At 44.4% G+C, this 19,172-nt stretch overlaps 1 protein-coding gene across 6 annotated transcripts; it reads right to left on the reverse strand.

Moving 5' to 3' along the window:
- Nucleotides 1-2: 2 nt before the first annotated feature.
- Nucleotides 3-19,092, reverse strand: gigyf1a (GRB10 interacting GYF protein 1a). Of its 6 annotated transcripts, none has more exons than XM_035519653.1 (25): nt 18,764-19,092; nt 12,250-12,804; nt 11,959-12,020; nt 11,065-11,194; nt 10,354-10,449; nt 9,977-10,091; nt 9,601-9,709; nt 9,259-9,452; nt 8,528-8,745; nt 8,232-8,352; nt 7,828-8,001; nt 7,585-7,730; nt 7,287-7,446; nt 6,892-7,100; nt 6,513-6,619; nt 4,329-4,432; nt 3,969-4,042; nt 3,694-3,828; nt 3,393-3,578; nt 2,833-3,011; nt 2,560-2,723; nt 2,174-2,352; nt 1,955-2,002; nt 1,607-1,751; nt 3-1,365 (listed from the first exon to the last, which is right to left on the reverse strand). In XM_035519653.1, exons 3-25 carry the CDS (start codon nt 11,991-11,993, stop codon nt 1,298-1,300), a joined length of 3,096 nt encoding a protein of 1,031 aa, XP_035375546.1. In that variant the 5' UTR covers nt 11,994-12,020; nt 12,250-12,804; nt 18,764-19,092; the 3' UTR covers nt 3-1,297. The 6 variants fall into 6 exon arrangements, with proteins under 6 accessions (XP_035375546.1, XP_035375548.1, XP_035375549.1 ...); XM_035519655.1 differs by having other exon boundaries at nt 3,393-3,575; nt 18,764-19,091; XM_035519656.1 differs by having other exon boundaries at nt 6,934-7,100; nt 18,764-19,089.
- Between the last annotated feature and the right edge of the window lie 80 nt (nt 19,093-19,172).

Raw genomic sequence — 19,172 nt, forward strand, 5'->3', positions numbered from 1 at the left:
ACGCACGCACGCACACACAAACGCAGACATACACAAACAACCCTCAGTACCTGGCCCATAAGCCTAACAGAGGACCAGACATGAGTAGTGGTGGGGGCTTGCCTGCGGGGCGCTGGTGTGAAAGAAGCGAAAGCATCTAGAGGATTCAGATCCATCTGGGCATGAGCGACTGACCAAAGGAAGGATGTGCTGTACCATTGCCCTCTGTCCTCCTCAGTCAAATACACAAACACGCTGCAGATCTACAAAATCAACACCACACGCTCGTGCTTACACTCACACACACACACACACACGCACATTCTGTTCATGAAATACAAAAATCTAACTCGCTTGAAAATCACAAAATGGCCTCGTGTCATTTTATACGTCTTGATATCTTGGTAAGCAAAAAAAAGAGAAAAAGAATTTAAAAAAAAGAACACTTGTGCAGACTGGTATGTACAAACACTCACTAGTTTCAACACCCACACACTCGCACAAAAATATTAACCTCTATTACATATATCGAACACTTTTTTTGTTGTTTTTGTCTAATTTTTTATACAAGTGCAAATGTTCAAGTTTTATGATCAAAAATTGTATTATTTTATATAGCTTTACTTTTTTATAGAAACCTTTTTTCATATAAAAAACAACAGTGTTTGTCTTTGAAGAGAGATTTGTTTGTCTTGTGTTCTGATAAAGTTTAGACAAACAGGACGGTCCCCCTTGCTCTCTACCACTGCTGCCACCATGTCCAGTTCTCATTCTACACACACACACACACACACACACACACAAACACACAAACACCTATTCATGTGGGAATATTTCTGAATCCACATAACATACCTATGCATGTAAAACCTTTGTGTAAAAAAAAGAACAAAACAAACAAACAAAAACAAACAAACAAACAAAACAACTAAAGTCTATCCATATACCGCCTTCGTAAAGTGCATTAGTTTGAGTAAGGTGCTTATTGTTATAAGTGCCAGAAGTTTACCACCCCCAAAACACATATGATCGCCCCTTTCCCTACCGTGCCACCCCAAGTTGGAGGGCTTCTGATGGGGAAGCCTGAAGCTGAGTGTAACGGGGGGTTATCGGTGGACCACTGCCCCAACTCCACCCGTTACACTTGAATTACATTCTCCCCTCATTCTCCCCTCCACCCCCAAAGAACCAACCCTCTCTTTTCATCACGTCTCTCCCTCCCACCCCAACCCTCTTTCCCAGCAGTGCACATTAGACTTGCGGAGTCTGATTAGTTGGACCCGCGGAAAAAAGGCCTCAGGTAGCTATTGCTGTGGACTCAGTAATCCTCCACCATCTCCATCTCACTCAGGCTCAGCCGATCCCCTGCACCATGGAATGAGTACCCTACAAGCACACACCCACAGAGAAGGAGCCAATTATTAAACAATCAGAGCATTCAGAAACATTTCGCAATTTTTTGTCCATATCAGAAAAAAAAAAAAAAAAAGTACTGTTTGGTTTAGCCAGTTATACTGTTAAATACTATTGTTCTTTTAAGCTAGAAAATGCAAAAGAGCGCGTTCTTGGCAGACCACTGCGGGAGAGGAGAAGCGGAACGTCGCAGAGGCTTGGAGGGAGCGGGTACCTAAGATGCTTGGGTCGGAGTGCAGCATCACCGGCTGTTTCTTCTTCAGTTTCCCTGCCTGGTCATAGCCCATGCCCCCCTTCCCAGAATGCACTGCCTGGAACATGGACTGCAGAGCTGTGGGGTTCATACCCCTCATAGAATCCTAAAGGGAGAAGACAAAGAGAATGAATGAAGTGAGGCTCAACCGCATTCAAACAGTATGCTTTTAATGTCATACACATTGTTATGCAAGCCAGCAATAAAGACCCTAAACAGGCTACTATGCTGGAGACTGTGGGGACTGAAATGTTGAAGGTAAGAAGGTGTGGAAGGAGTGGGGTGTGTAATCAGGTGTAGCTGCTTCACCTGCAGAGGGAAACTGTTCATGGTTAGCCCAGCCACCTCCTTAGAGAGCTAGAGAAGGAGAGGGAAAGATGACATGTTAAAGCATAGAAAAACCTCAGAGGCAAGCATACACACACGCACCACAGATATTAACTTTTACACACTAGGTATATGAACATAGCCACAACAGTGTCTTTTTCATAAATCTAAACACACGCCCATGTCCCCGCCCACCCCCACCTGCTGCTGCTGCTGCTGCTGCTGCTGTCTCTGGTGGTTGGCTTTTTGTTTGGCACGGCGCTCCAGGAACTGCTTGGCGAACTCTTTGGCTTCCATGGTGTCTCCCAGGTAGGAGCGGATAAAGTCCAGCACCTCGTAGGGCGACTCCACCTCCTTTAGATAGGCCACAATGGTGGCCACTGCTCACGGGCACGCACACAGAGCAGCCGCGTCATAATCCACGCCATAGCACCAACATAACACTGCACGACACTCACACGGAGACTAGACTTCAGAGAGCTAACAGTCAAACTGATGCAGGAGCTGACGACAATGACTAAGTAGAACACGTCAGTAAGAGAGAGAGAGAGAGGACAGACAGAAGCAGGAAAGGCTGACGTGCTCACCATCCTGCGAAGAGGAGGAGTTGTTGGCAGAGGTGTTGAGTGCATGCAGCATCTGCTCACACCATGTGGTGAAGCCATCCTGGGCCTTCATCCCCTGCAAGAGCTTCAGCAAGCGCTCCTCGTCCTCGTTGCGCTTACGACGATTCAGCAGCATGTACTGGTCACTGCAGAGAGAGAGAGAGAGAATTTAGCATGGTATAAACCTCCACAAGGCAACCCCGATTGGGGTGCTACATTGCCACACCCTCTGGGGGCCCTCACGGGAGGAGCTACCTTAGCGAGGGGCTGCTGCGGCTGTTCTTCAGGCCCAGGTTGTTGCGCAGGACACTCTGGTTCTTCAGGGCCTCGTCCCACACCCCCATGCCCCCTCCGGAGGGGCTGCTGCTTCCAGCTGACTTCCCCTCCATGGCTGCAGACCCCCAAAGAGACCCCACACCCGCCTCCGCAGCCCACTGCACACAGGTGGAGGAGACGAAGCATGGAGGTGAGGGTAATTAGCTAACAACTTCCTAAATTTGTTGTGGGTGTGAATGAAGCCTTGTTTCGAGAATGTGTTATGTGAGTGACACAGACTATTTACACAGCTAGCAGTGAGATGATAGTACTGCCACTGTGCGTAATGGCAGCGGCTATGAGCACGTCTGCGTGTGGGCGGTGTTACTATGTCTGAAGTTTTCATGCCATGTGTAGTGTTTTGGCTTGCCAACACATACACAAATGATGGGTTCTGATATACATGTGACAGCATTATATTTGAACCTTTCTTTTTTTGGCCTGTGAATTAAAGCAATCCTGTGTGTGTGTGTTTTGGAGCTGTCCAAGCTCTCTCTCACTCTCTGCTGCTGCTGGGCTCTGTGCTGCTGTTTGTAGAGTCTCTCGGCCTCCTGCTGGAGCTCCATCGGACTCAGGGGCTTGCCCTGCTTCCCCAGCCCAGGCACAGGGCCCCCACTCCAAGATGACCCTGAGCTGGCACCTCCCTGCCGTGGAGCCTGCTGGAGCAGTTTCATCAGCAACTCCTGCTGCAGGAGGTAAACACAGAGGAGTAGGTGATGGGAGACAGGCAGGACATCACTCAAACCACCCACGCATGGTTCCACACACAGCAGAGTCCGCTCAGTGAAGGGCCTCTCGCACCTGCTTGCGTCTGAAGAGCTCCTCTTCCTCTCTCCTCTTCTGCTCCTCCTGCTGTTGTCTCCGTTTTTCATCCCTTCTTTTTCTCTCCTCCTCCTCCCGCTTAGCCCTGAGTTCAGCCTCTCTTCTCTCCTGGAGCTGGAGACAGATGCACACATGAACAATCGCACACATTCACGCACAGATAAACGCGCACACACACATTAAAACACACAGCCAAGTCGCACATTTGCAGGGTTCTTAAAAGATAAGGCAGGAGCCTGACTGCCACGTCACACCTTTTGAAGCTGTTCAAGAGTTGGACCCTGAGTTGAAGAATTCATGGTTAAATCCCATAGACTGACCTCACCGCCTGCAGAAAAAAAGACCGCGAGAGAGAAAGATGGGGAGAGTGATGTAAACTAATAATGTATTATGATAAATAATCCATTCCAACTATCAGAAAAAAAGAGCATTAGTTCTAATACAGTAATTCTGCATATACCATCAGTAGCAACATATGAGTGTTCAAAGGCACGATTACAGTAAGCATGTACATGCATGTCTGTGTGTAGGAGTGAGTGTTGCAGTATAAAAGTATGCATGTATGCACGTGTGTGGGGGTGTGTGACAGCATTAAAGTAAGCATGCGTGTTCACCTGTCGGCTGTGAGGCTGAGGTATGCATGTCCCACATGGACCCTGTATCTGGCACTGACATCGATCTGTTAATTGAAGGCATCATACCCTGCTCTCCGCACCTACTGACACACACGCACACACACACAGGGATAAGACAAATATATAAGATGTTACACCTTACACAACTGGCCAAGGACAATGGTAAGCCCTCCCACCTCCTCCCTCTGCAGGTCAACCGTTCAACCAGTGACTTACATAAACAGCAAAGTCATGCACATAGATTAAGGGCTACACAGATATGTACAACATTTGATAAACAATGACCCACCCAGAGACACCTAAACAAACATTTATGTCCACACACGCTCACACAAAACCACAACCACCCACCCACTCACAAGAGGCTGCTTAGGCTGTAATTTTTACTTCTTTCATTTTCATACACACCGATACACCACCGTACTGCTTTCAGAAAATCAGACTCCTTCACATATTGCTCACGCACTCTCAAACTCTCATGTATACATTATCAGTCTCTCACACTCACCATCAAAGTCTCCTACAAATGCCATGATACTTTGTCATACACCATTAAACTCCAATACACTACTATATTTCACACCATCAACCACACCATCAGACATGTGCTCGCTCTCTCTCTCTCTCTCTCACACCCACACACCCACACACACACAGTCCGTGGGAAGGTATAAAAGGTGTGGGAATTGGAAAGTAATAGTCTGAGTGAGAAGTATGACAGTGCAAGTAGTATGACATCATACACATCAAAGTTTATGATAAGCCGTTTTTCCCTCGTAGGGCCAAATACTTCCAGTCGCAGTTCCACATGAACACGGTCCGGCGTGGAACGCTTCCACATCACGCTCAGAGCTGCAGAACGTTCCGGTCAAGATGGCTTAATCACGCAGGGATTCACTGATTGGTTCTGCATTTTTGTTGTTTCCTTGTCTCTCATCACCAAGTTTTGCCATTTTGCAGTTAAAAAGAAACACTAAAAACAGTCCAAACAACTAATGATCCATCTCAGTCACATGCAGCAACGGGAGGTGTTTAATGACAACAACTGTCATACTTATGATGAGAGCCCATCGCTGCCACAGATTTCCTGGACCACATTTGTGGAAAAAGAAGCTATCTTTTCTCAGGAGTCTGGAACAGAGGCCTGACAACCTTTGTAACTGTTTGGCCAAACAGTGGGAAAGAGGATATAGTGTACTCATGTGAGCTTGATAGAGAGTGAGAGAAGTTTGATAAGGCACACCTGAGAGTTTGGTAGTGTGTCAAAAAGGTTTGATAGAGAATACATGAAAGATGAATTGTATGAAGAAAACAACAACAAAAAAACCCAAACAGTTTGATAGTGAACAAATAATGGTTTTTGTTTCTTAGACTAAGAGTTGCTTATATTTTCCAACACATACTATTATTCTGTATGTTACGTGAGTGCTTGTGGGTGTGTGTACGCGTGTGTGAGAATATAATAGTGAGAGTGCAGTATAGTAGTGCATGCAGTGGGGCATGAAAGTCAGAATGATGGATTATGGATGAGAGTTTGCTTGTGTGCATGTCATAGGAGAGACAATAACAATAAGAATGTACACAACAGAGTGTGTGTGTGAGAGAGACTAGGCTAGTGATGGGATGAGTTTGCTTGTGTGCATGTCATAGGAGAGACAATAACAATAAGAATGTACACAACAGAGTGTGTGTGAGAGAGACTAGGCTAGTGATGGGATGAGAGTTTGCTTGTGTGCATGTCATAGGAGAGACAATAACAATAAGAATGTACACAACAGAGTGTGTGTGAGAGAGACTAGGCTAGTGATGGGATGAGAGTTTGCTTGTGTGCATGTCATAGGAGAGACAATAACAATAAGAATGTACACAACAGAGTTTGTGTGTGAGAGAGACTAGGCTAGTGATGGGATGAGAGTTTGCTTGTGTGCATGTCATAGGAGAGACAATAACAATAAGAATGTACACAACAGAGTTTGTGTGTGAGAGAGACTAGGCTAGTGATGGGATGAGAGTTTGCTTGTGTGCATGTCATAGGAGAGACAATAACAATAAGAATGTACACAACAGAGTTTGTGTGTGAGAGAGACTAGGCTAGTGATGGGATGAGAGTTTGAGAGTGTATAATGTGTCTATGACCTCTCCTCCACCCTCCCTGCTACACACCTGTTAATGAGCTGTAGGAGCTGCTGTTGCTGTTGGAGCTGCTGGTAGAGCGCTGCAGCCGCTGCCAACTCCTGCTGCTTCTTCAACCTCTCCTGATCCAGATTACACTGAGGGCAAAACACACACAGGCACACACACAGACACACAGACACACACACACACAGACACACACACACACACACACACACAATTCCTTAAAGTCCAATATCAGCTCAGATTTTGCAAGAATCCAGCAAAACTCTATGGAAATCTTCTCTGTTTAAACTTCACCTCTACAGATAAATTATTAATCGAGCTGTAGTCTGTGGACAAACACTGTCGACCTAATCCTCCCAGTCTTTGTCAACATTACTCTCTCCACATTCAGCCTCCCTCTCACCTTCTGTTTGCATGGGGGTGCTTGTGCGTGCAGATCTCTCACCAGCAGCGGTGGCGGGGAAGGCCCGGGGGCAAAAGGCACACGCCCCCACATCTTAATGACGTCACCCAGAGGTTGGAAGCCTTCGTCACAGCCGCGCTTCACCAGCAGGGTCATGCAGAAGTAGCCCGCCTGGAACCACTCACACATCTCTATCGTACTGAAGGGACCTGCAGGGGGCGCCAGAGCGGGACAGGACAAGCCACGGACATGCATGACACGCCGCTGCCGCTTCGTGCTATCAAACTCCCACACCTTTGGAGGGAGATTCAAATTTGAGAGAGCATGAACTGGTCCTTATGCTTTGAGGTGAGTGTGTCTCTGTGCGGGGCTTCATAGAGTGAGCTCGTGCCTACCCTGGATCTCCCCCTGCGGGTCTTTGTAGAACCACTTCATGGCGGAGTCATGGGTGAGAGGCAGGGCAGCAGCGCTGTTCCTGCTCTCCTGCAGGGTCTGGGTGAAGCACTCCTCCTCCAGAGACGTGTCCTGCAGCGATGCCACCATCTTCTCTGCCTCCTTACACACACACACACACACACACACACACACACACACACACACACACACACACACACACACACATATATATATATTTCACTACTTATTTCTAGAGATTTCCTTCACATATCATGGTTCCACAGAACTTTTCGCTACCTGCTGCAGGTGCTTCATGCCCTCATCGTCCTCAGGGTCACCCCCCATTGGTGGGAGCTCAGTAGCAGCAGAGGAAGAGGAGGGAGGGGATGAAGGCAGACTGGAGGAGGTACTGGCAGTCAGCTCCAACACAGGCTCTGATAACACTACACACACACACACACACACACACACACACATAAATTCTCTAAAGAACACGAAGGTCAAAGTTAAACAAAGAACCGTGCTGAAATAAGTGTTTACCTTCACTTGGCATCTTGCTGGGAATAGCAGGGGCAGGTGGAGGGACCTCCAGACCAACAGGGGCAGCAGTGGGAGCAGGCTCAGCCTGAGGGGCGCTCAGAGACACGGATGGAGGAGACGAGGGAGAGATGGGTTTCACCTCTACTTCAGACACTATGGCAGCGTCAGTCTCATCTGGTGGTGGGGGGGGGGGGTGTTGGTGTGTGTGTGTGTGAGAGCAAGAGAGAGAGAGACACACAGGAAGTGAAAGTCTTCCTCTAGAGAATACGGCATTTGAGAGCTGAACAATGAATTCTTCTGACAGAAGAATTCTTCTACAGAGAATATAGAAGGTATATACAGACAAATTAATTCCATTCTTTCTTTAAATTTATATTCAGGTAAAACTGGGTCCGTTTTCTCACCTCTCTCGGGCTTCTCTCCATTACTGCCGTGCTTCTTTTCCCCGTCTGTACCACACTCTTCCTCATCTTCTAAGCCCTGAAACTCAAATTCCTCTTCTGGGATAGGGTCCTTAGAGCTTTTCTATATGTAATTATGCATCAGAAAGAGAAATTGGAAGGAAGGAGATAGAGAGCGAGAGCGAGCGAGCGTGAGGGAGAGAGCGAGAGAGAGAGTGCGCAGGCATTAGTGCACTCACACACACACACCCTCAAATAAACCAACATCTCCAATCACTCACACACATGCAAACAAACACCTTGATAGACATGAAGGCTCCAGAGGAGTCAAAGGTGCCCATCTCTCCATCCTCTTCGTCCGTACACCACTCCGGCAGCCCATCTCTCTCCTCCTCTGCTCCCTCGCTTCCAGCCCTCCGCCTCCCTCCCTCACTCCCTCCATCCCGGAAGTCAAAGTCAAATTTCCTGCGCCGAATCTCCCCATGCTCCCTCCAGCCCGCCGAGCGCGGACCACCATCTGGGGAAAGGACAGACAAGGGTGAACTGACGGGTTAAACTCTTTAAAAAAAAACCAAACAAACAAACAAACAAACAAACAAAAAACCCAGAGTCCACTACCAAGAACTGAGAAATCTGGACCAATCTACTAATCCAGACCACTTTGGTTTCAATGACAGTTATAAAAAGTGGAAAATAACAGGTATCCTCTATAAAAGGTAAAGTGCTGGCACAATATTGGGTTGATGTTTTCTGGAGGGCCACACTAACAATCCATTTCAGATGGCTGGCAGATCTTTAAAATGTTAAGATATTTTCAAAACCTCCAGCAAAAAATGTGTGAGTTTAAAATAATGAACATCAAATATGAAGTGCTCCAAATCGGGATATTGAAAGGCAAGATGAACAGACACTTAAGTGTATTAGTGCAGTTCTGGGCCACCCTCTGCACAGATTCACAGAGTTTCTCACCCAGCTGAAAAGGAATCTTTTAATAAGGTGTGTGTGTGTGTGTGTGTGTGTGTGTGTGTACCATCTCTGCGTGAGCCGGCCAGCCTCCAGCTCCCGCCTGCATCTCCCCCTTCCTCCTGCTCATGCTCCTCTCGGAGGGTGCGCCAGTTGTCACTGTCCGAGCGCATGTACTCCTTCCTGCCCCCCGAGGTGACCTCCTCAAAGCCCCCCCGCAGACCCTCCCTACGCAGGGGCTTCTCAAAGCGCCGCTCACCCCTACACATACACACGTACACACACACGACCAAGTTAAGGACTTCTCAATACAGACAGACATGCTAAAAGAAGAAGGTGAAGCGAATTTATAAACTCTTTAGAAACTGAGTCGAGTGATGGCTGTATGTAGGAATGGTGGGGGTGATACCTGTCATCCCAGCTCTGACTACGGTGGATCTCTCTCACATTCCTGCTAAAGCCCACCTCCCCATCTTCAGTACTTCTTTGGTAGAACCCACCCTCTCCTCGGCCTCTGCCTACACCCACACACACACCCACACACACAGATACACACAGATACACACGGATAAGCACACACCACAGTCAGTACTGTGAGATGTGCTTGTTCTCTTAAATGACATGTCTATGATGCACTGTAAAAAGCTCCTACAGTGGGATACAAATACCCCAACGTTGTGTGCTTACAGATATTTATTCTTTATATTCTACGGTTTGAACTAACAGCCAGTAGAAGCTCATCATTCCACCAACTCGCATGGTAAATTGGCAACAGAGCCTCTCACCTCTGCCGCCCCTCACACCGCCTCTACCCCGGGCTATGCCAGCTGGGATGGCACCACCTCCTTTACCCATGAGCCTCAGCACAGCCACACTGTTGACAGACATGGAGAAGTTTCGCTGTGGAAGACAAAAAAGGAAAACAGGATTAAAACCAAGAATACAGGAAACACCAAAATCCTACCACTACTCCTGGACACAGTTACAGCAGAAAGGTGGGCTATTGTGTTGGAAATGCTATGTTCCGTGCTTAAACAAACCAAAAGCAAGAAGTAAGATCACTTGTGTATACTATAACTACATGGGCTTTGTTTGGTAAACAAATATGCTTTGGTTCATATGTGACCAGAGACACCACCTGATCTGTGTGTGTGTTTCTAACCTGCTCCTCCTCAGTTAGAGGCACCAGTGCCAGAGGCTGCTGAGGCTCATCCTGCAGAATAGCAGCATACTCCTTATCCTGCATGTCCTCTGGGACCTACACACACACACACACACACACACACACACACACACACACACACACACACACACACACACACACACACACACACACACACACACACACACACACACACACACACACACACACACACACACACACACACACACACACACACACCTCAGAGCTGATTAATTCAGCACAGCTATTTCACTAGACAAAAACACTGTTTAGATATAGAAAAACTGCATATATTACCAGTCCCCCATGGCTTTGGCACTTTGTACACTAAAGAGCTCAGGTCAGTTTTAGACATGTTAGAACACCTGACAAATTCACTGCGCTGTCGAATTGCCTGCTCTAGAATGCTTAGAATGTTGAAATGTGAGTGTTAAAGTCGAACCAACTCGTCTGAACAAGGAAAACCAAGCTGAAGTCACCAAACATTACAAACAAGCTTTAAGCTCAGGTATACATGTGCTGGAGCTTAATGTGAGCAGGTATGGAATGAGCTCCAGGCCTTACACGTTTTACATCCAACCAGTGATCTCAACCAGAAACCAGAAACAGTGGTCCTAAATAAGCATTGAGCCACTTATTTCATTACTGTGATTATTAATAGCAGGAATAGAGGGGCAAACAATTCCTCACCTTGTTGTCTTTGACATAAAGTGCTAGCATCTCCTCTCGGCCGTAGCGATACTCGGCCAGCTTGTACTTTGGCATAGCGGGAGAGGGAGGAGGGGAGGTGACGCTGCCTCCACTGGAAAGTGCACGGAGCCTGGTGGAGAAGGAGGGAAACAGACGCACAAGACAAAAGGAAGGAAGAAGAGAAAAAAAAAAAAAAACATTATGGAAGTTAGGAAGATGGGATGTATGACAGAAATACTCCCGATTCTGTGTTCAGCATAAGGAAGGCTCATTGAGACTTCTTCACATACTGCCTGTGCTGATGTTCTATATTATGCTCTGTCCATATGGCCCCTGCTTTGCTGTTAAATCTCAGGGCTGCTCAAAGCTACACCCCACACCCTATTCAGATCGGCTTTTGAGCGGAGAAACAAGCACTGCACATGTCAAGTACAGGAGTAATTTCACACCGGCCAATGATCAACTATGCACACAGCAGTCCATCACAAATGGCCTAGCACCAGCAAAATGCACCACGCCTTACTACCTAATCTCTATATAAACATTTACTGAGTGCCAAGGGGAGTGGGGGATTAATGCTGAAGATGTAGTAGTGGTTTAGACAGAAGGGAAAAGTTCTCTGACTGCAGTTTTCCTGGCTGTCACTGAGTAAGTATATAACTGGGCAACAGAAGATAGAAATGAAAAAACTAAAGTCATTTCAAGAGCGAGAGGAAGAGAAGTGGAAGATAATAGACGCAATGAACAAAGCAACAGCGACATGACAGGAAGAGGAAATAGGAAAGGATGAGGGCAATTCTGATGAGGTGAGAAAGAAGAAGCGAGAGAGACAAAGAGAACGAGGCAAAAGAGCATTAGCAGAAGGTGAGCAATACTTCGAGGAACAGTGTTTACCATTCTGGGCCGAAGTTAAGTGTCTCAGCTGTCATATTCCTCCCTTCGTCTCTGAGCTGAATCTAAAAAATGTTGAATAAAAAAAAAAAAAAAAAAAAGGAGAGAGGGAGAAAGAAATGAAAGCCACGAGGTGTCAGCCAACTGAGTTAGACCTTTATGTGCAATCCGAAAACAGGTACGAGAATTCTAATACAAGACAGACCCATGCAAGCACTCTGTACATTAATAGAGTATGTGCAAAGTTTCAGTTAGCGTGAACTCATCTCAAGAAAACACACACAGACCCCTTACCCTGTCCAGAGGAGAGGAGCAGGCGAGACCAGGCTGGACCAGGCTGGGGTGAGAAGGCTGAGTGGTGTATGCGTGTGCGTTGAAGGTATACGTGTGTGGTAAGATTTCCACACGTAAGAAAGGGTAGGGGAAATAGCTGCCTGATACTGGGCGTGCGCAGTAGGAAAAGGCTTAAATTTAAAGGTGAAACCTCCTATTCACAGCCCTCAACAAAAAGAACACAAACAAAACAAAAACAAAACACCTAAACAAAAAAAACATACCAAAAAAAAACAAAAAACCTTTGGACTTGGAAAATTTGTGGAAAAAAATAAATGCTCAACACTTAGAATAACTGTGATAACAGCAAAACTTTGATACTGACGCACTAAAATCTACTTCCAACTGCAGTAATGGGACGCTACAAACAAAAAGGCCAAAGCTGGTCAGCTAACGATGCGGTCTCCCTGCTGAAGACCCTCGGCCTCTGCTCTGTTGCTCCAGGTGAAGCGCTGTATGGCCAGGGCCTGACAGGAAGCCCTCTCACGCTGCGATGCGTCCTCACCCACCTCAAGGCTGGAGAAAAGGAAGCAGGACATTCATAACGACGTCACACCCATCCAATTCAACCCAGTCACACAAGAAACTTTTTCTTCATCTCTGTAATATTACTAGGCTTGGGCCCATGCTCTCCAAACAAGACGCTGAGACTGGTTCATGCTTTCATCACCTCCCATCTTGACTACTGTAACTCTCTCTTCGTTGGCATCCCAAACAAAACCATCCTCTCACTTCAATATGTTCAAAATTCCACTGTGAGAATACTCCTACATGTCAGAAAATTTGCCCCTTCACCCCTACTCTACATCAGTTACACTGGCTCCCTGTCCCTGAACACATTCAGTATAAACTCCTCCTCCTTACACGCAAAGCTCTGCACGGGCGTGCACATCCCTACCTGGCTGAACTCCTACACTCACACTGCCCCACCCGTACGCTTCAGTCTTCCGATGCAGGTCTCCTTTCCGCCCCCAAGTTTAGATTGGTCTCTGTTGGAGGCAGATGCTTTAGTGTCATGGAACACTCTACCTCAATCTCTCCGTCTCTGCTCTTCACTTCCCTCTTTCAAATCACAACTTAAAACATACCTATTCATAGTTGTTAATTAATGTGTTGAATGTGCCAATTAATGTTTTCCCCTCTCTCCTTCTTTGTTATTGTAAAGCGACCTTGCATCTGTGAAAGGCCTTAAAAAATGAAATGTATTATTATTCTAAACTACATCTTAGGCTATGCTTTTGAAAAAGCTTGATATCTGATGTTTTGAGCAGACACACACATAAACACACCCCTAGTTGCATTGGATATTGCATATTTAGATATTTAAAGCAGCAACATTAAACTAGCAATCATTCAAAAAAGTGAAGTTATGTTTTGCAATCAGCAATCTCTTTGTTTCTCAACTAATCCTCCTCCTCCTAGATATCTTGGTAATTTATTCTTTTTTAATGGGCCACTTCTGGCCAATAGCATATGTGCATTTCATGTTCCAAAGGACTACACTGAATTGAACAAACTATTGATGCAATGACAGGTTGTTGGGTTTTTGGGTTTTTTTGGGTTTTTTTTGCTAATCAATCATAGATGTATTTGAGGCTCATCACCCCTCCAGTCTAATTCTGTACAAGTTCTGATTTAGGCGTAGCCTGCCGTTATCCTACTGATGTGTGTGTGGGCTTCTATCCTTGAAAATTCACATCAAACAGCAGATTCATTCAACGTATAACATCAAGGTTTCACTAGGAGAACTTTCAGAAGCCGTGATTGTTGAGCTCAAATGCTGTAAACTGCTTTAGCTTCAGATTTCTTTAAGAACAGCTGAAGAGCCTGAGCCATCCTCTTTGCTAAATGCCCAGCAACAGGCCTGCACACGGCTCCTGCTACAATAAAAGACACGGGCATCACGTCACCTACTGACAGCTTTCAAAAGGAAAGTCTAATAAATAAAAGGCTCAAAGTCTCAAACAATATTTATCAAAGCAATTTTCTAACCTCAAAGACCTGCCTTCCCATTTAAGTGAACTGAGGCCTTTTAGATGTATATCTAAACTCATTCAGAATTGTGAACCAATCAAAAAGTGATGGAAAAATACCCCAAGGGTTGACATACTGCTCCTGTAGATGTGCAGAACAGATAAGCAAGCAACTCAACCTGGTGCTGTGTGCTTTTCTCTACTACTGGGGGCATTTCGATCTTTGAAATAGAATGCAAGGTATTCATTTAAACATTGTCTACAGCTATAAAGAACAAGCAGCAAAACAAGTTAGGTTTCACCTAAGAGACCATGGCTTTCATCAACAAGCAATTAAAATGTGTAAAACCTGATTTAAGATGCAAATGTCTGCAGCTCAATCTGGGTCAGGGAGGATCCAAAACCATTTAAAGTGCAGCATTAGAAACTGTGATTGTGACAAACAGAACTGGCTGGAGATGGAGAAGACCGATAAACTCCTTTGTCAACTAGCTGAAAACAATGTTCACGTGTGCTTGTGTCTGTGTCTCTGAACTAGGGCTGGGTCGAGAGGGATTTTTTCTTACCGTGGTGAAAAGGCAACTCGTGTTTGCCTCTCAAACTAAAATAAGTGGCCCTTATAGTACTTTTACACTGAATTCAAATCTGTGTGTGTTTGTTTTTTTAGAAATGTTCTATCATGTATGGTATGTACCTATGAATTGGTATATTAAATGCTTGTTGTACAACTTCTCACTGGGCCACTAAAGTGAAACGCCATATCCTGCTGCTTTATTTTTCTTTTTTTTGGCCTTTATGTTTCTTGCCAGGAAAGCCAACATGTTTATTTTGTCCAGTTTAAGTGAAGATCTCAGTACAGTGACAATATTATCAGCCACACCAAATACATGCACCAAAGGAGTGCTTGTAGCACATCTGATCACATAGGTTGTAGTTGCTCCTGAGGAAGGTGTGCTGCTGCCAAGTCTGACAAAAGCCACTGGATGCTTCATTCCAAGATGTGGTTTTGTAAAACAAGAGCTTATTGTTTTATGTTTAATAAGTAAGTTATACACCATTTTTGGTCATTTTCATTTCAGCTTTCACTTCTTGTTAATGGTACAAACAGCTGTGAATCTGGTCCCTGCATACAGACATTCCACTGCATTAGGCAAAAGGTTTCCATGGAATCATGCAGTGCATATTGAAGAGTCAATCAGAACATGTCTGATACACTGACATGCACATCCAACTCCCGTTTACTGTCACATTAAACACATTTTTGGTTGGTCAACAAAATGGCCTAGGTCTATACTCACATTGACAATTTTAACTGTGTGATTGCACAGCTATCTTCTATAATTCTTTTTATGGAGATTAGTGTTATAGCGCTATTTATTTGGTAATGTGAACTGCTTTGCAATTTTTGTAGCATTTCTAGGCTCTCACCTGTACCTATATAGTAAAAATGTAAGTTCCACCCCAGCTCACCTGCCATCTTTGGTATAGTGTAAACAAAACACTGCGATTTCAGCAGTGTATATGATTTGCATCATGCCATGCCTCCTTGCCTAAACCAAACAGACTATTTAGAGTAGTGAGAATGTATCTGACACAGACACTCTCTTGATGCATGTTTCTTGTGTGAAGGAATGACGATGGAAATGAGCTGAACCCTGTAGTAGGTGCCACATAACCGTGATACTGCAGTATAAAACTCCATAATATGTACTCTACTTCATTTTAATTGACTTACGTAACCTATTTATAAAATTCTTACTTAATATCCACTAGAACATTGGATCGATATTAGTTCAACTGAAAGAAGATAAGCACTTGGCATAAATGACAAAGCTAAGTAATAAACATAGGCTATTGGAGCATGTCCACTACAGACAGTAACTCCATTGTCTAGGAGCCTCTAAAATAATTTTCTGCTTCAAGAATCACCAGGCAACCAATATATAACTTCACTCAGCAAAATTCAACCACGACTACAATAATGAAATGTAGCATATAATATACATTTAAATAAGTAAACAAATTAGTTAACATCTTGAGGGGAAATGTTCTTTAACACTTTATTAAAACACAAACACAACCACCTTTTTCTGAAGTCCCTAGATCACACGAAGCAATAAAACAAATGTTTTAGCATCTGAACCGAGGAAAAAAGGAAATATGATTTTATGCTTATAGCAGACATAAAATAGGGTTACTACAAACTAGCCTTATTATATCCATGTGACTTATTCGTATAAAACCAATTTCCATATATAGCCCTGAATATGAATTTGTAACTGTACTGCTGAACTGTATACATGATGTTGCCTAGGCTACAGAGTCAGTGAGAGAAGCATAAGGAACAAGTTAAAGGAATAGACAGACAAAAAGAAATGAATTTATTAATCAAAATAGATTTAGATTGTCTCTTACTCAGAAGTAGTCTGGAAGCAAAGAGATGCTTAGCGTCCAAAATGTGCTTTATTTTCACATTAAGAATATACTAAAGCTTATCTAGCCAACATGTAAGAGAAGCCTTACAGCCTCTGTAATTTATATGAAGATAATTACTTTAACTTTAACATCAGTAATTATGTTTAACACCACATTTTACTAGAGCTTAACTGTTAGCACAACATTAGTCTTGGTGTCAGTCACACTATGCAGTCTGGCAGCCTACTTTTAAAAAATCCGGGCACAGTGAAAACCCTCCCTAAGAGGGAAAGTTGCATACTTTGGCAAACTGCAGTCCAGAAACCACCCTGCAATCACTGACCAGGAAGCATGGCAGTTACTGTTGGTAGAGTAAGTATGACACACCAATAATTGTACAGCAACATTGATTAAATGCAGCCAGGTGTGTGTTTCTTTAACTAATCAGTGTTGGTACTTGGCAGAAATGAAGAGTGAGATTCTGAGTGGGTGTGGAAAAAAAAGAAGTTTTTTTTAACAGCTCAAAGAAAAACAGGATTTCTCTCAGCATCACACCTGTGCAGCTCACATGAGATCAGGTTACAGTCTCTGCATACCAAGATCACTGATGTTGCAATAGGTGGCACTATGTAAAAGATTAGTTTAACAAACAACCCAATAGATTTTTGTTCTGCCCTCACTTGTAACACATTCATATTATATATAAAATTCACTTAATTGTCAAATTAAGATGCTCAAATGATTTAGCCACGTCATGTGAGGTACTATATAATCGCAGCGTGATATCTTGTGCATATCGTGCAAGTATGATTTGTAGCACGGGCTTGCAGCAAGAACACGACCACATTAAGTGATTAGGTATTCTCAGTTTGACAGAGTTAGCTTTATGCGTTTTTGACAGCGTTAAAGCACTCATCCTTTAAAAATGACAGAAGCAAAAAACTAAATTCCATTTTCAAGATGGCTGCAACTATTGCTATGCACCATGCATTTTTAATTAGTGTAAACTTTGAAGTTCTTCTAATAAGTTAAGCTATTTGCACGTACAGAATAAATAGGAAAGTTACATGTAAATATATTTTCTTCTTTTTTATATTGCACATCATACCCAACCTCATGTTCATACAGACAAGTGATGGTCATTGCTGCGCAACTGTAGCTACCGGCTTAAAAGCGAAACACCGACCTCAAATAAAAGTTCACCACATTTGGGGAAATGGCCCATGCTCTGTGGCCGTGAACTCTCACTGAAATAGCCGCTTTTCTTTTATGCCACACGGGAAATCCATACACAGCCAAACGGCAAATTACGAGGTTTAGCTACCATTCATCGAGAAATACACACTAAACACGTATAACAAACAGATGCCATCAGGTACATTTTGATATTCAAACTACTTAGCTAGCTAGCAGCTAACTATCTAGCTATTACAGCTCACAGCAACCCAAGACCAGCATTTATTTAGCGAAAGTAAATTAATCTATAAAATCGGCCAATAACGTTAGCCATATTAGCCTTTAACGTTTACTGGACTCTATGCGTGCAAAGCAACAGAAAACTACATACTGATTAATGTGATCCCTTACTTTGTTCTCGCATCCACTTAAGATAATCCTGCCAGAATTCTGTTTAAACGGCGCTTTGCAGAGAAGCATGTCCGGTGGGGCCTCCTTGTTGACAGTGCAAGCTTACAGACCAGCAAGTTGCAAGAAGAAACACCCGTGACAGGGAGAAAAAGGGGGCGGGGTATCCGCGTGTGCGTGTGCACTCTCCCCCTCCTGGTTTACAGGCCGCCCCTGCAACTCCTCTGCTCACTGTGGCCTTCAACCACGACTGAAACTAACTTGGCCAGCTACAAAACTGAAAGCCTTTGACCTAAGAAGGCGCCGCAGTCCGCCAGCAGCCCACTGAAAACAGCAATTAGGCCTAACGACCGTTAACATACTTAAGCTACCTGCAAGATCAACAGTAACCCGAGTGCTGTCCACATTTCCAGCCATCTATCTGGCTAACCCTACCTAGCTGTGCTAGCTTAGCTACCGTGCCTGTTAGCCAAAAACACTGAAGGAGAGGGACATTAACTTACCTTGTGTCTGGAGCTATAAATGCGTATTATTTCCAGTCGTCTGGTATTCTGCGCATGAGATTGTAATCTCTGACTGTTGAATCGTGTTGTAATCGTCATCAAATCGAGTATAATGTCTACATAAATTATTTTTGCTCTCTCCAACGGTCGCTGCGCGCTGATAGCTCGTCTACTCGCGACTCTTGTTGTTTGTGTTTTAGGAAGATGGCCGTCCTACTCGCTGGGTACCACGTGACACTCTGGTAACATTAAAAGGCTCACAGTGCCTCTAGCGTCAAATGGCAATTTCAGCTTCGCTTTTATAGATTAAATTGAGATACCCAGAATAGAAATGTATAATTAGTTACACGAGGAAATAAGTGCAACAACCTATTGCCACGATTAAACCATTTTTATCAGTCAGTGATTT

This window comes from Electrophorus electricus, chromosome 19 (genome assembly GCF_013358815.1).
Source record: "Electrophorus electricus isolate fEleEle1 chromosome 19, fEleEle1.pri, whole genome shotgun sequence".
Taxonomy (NCBI): domain Eukaryota; kingdom Metazoa; phylum Chordata; class Actinopteri; order Gymnotiformes; family Gymnotidae; genus Electrophorus; species Electrophorus electricus.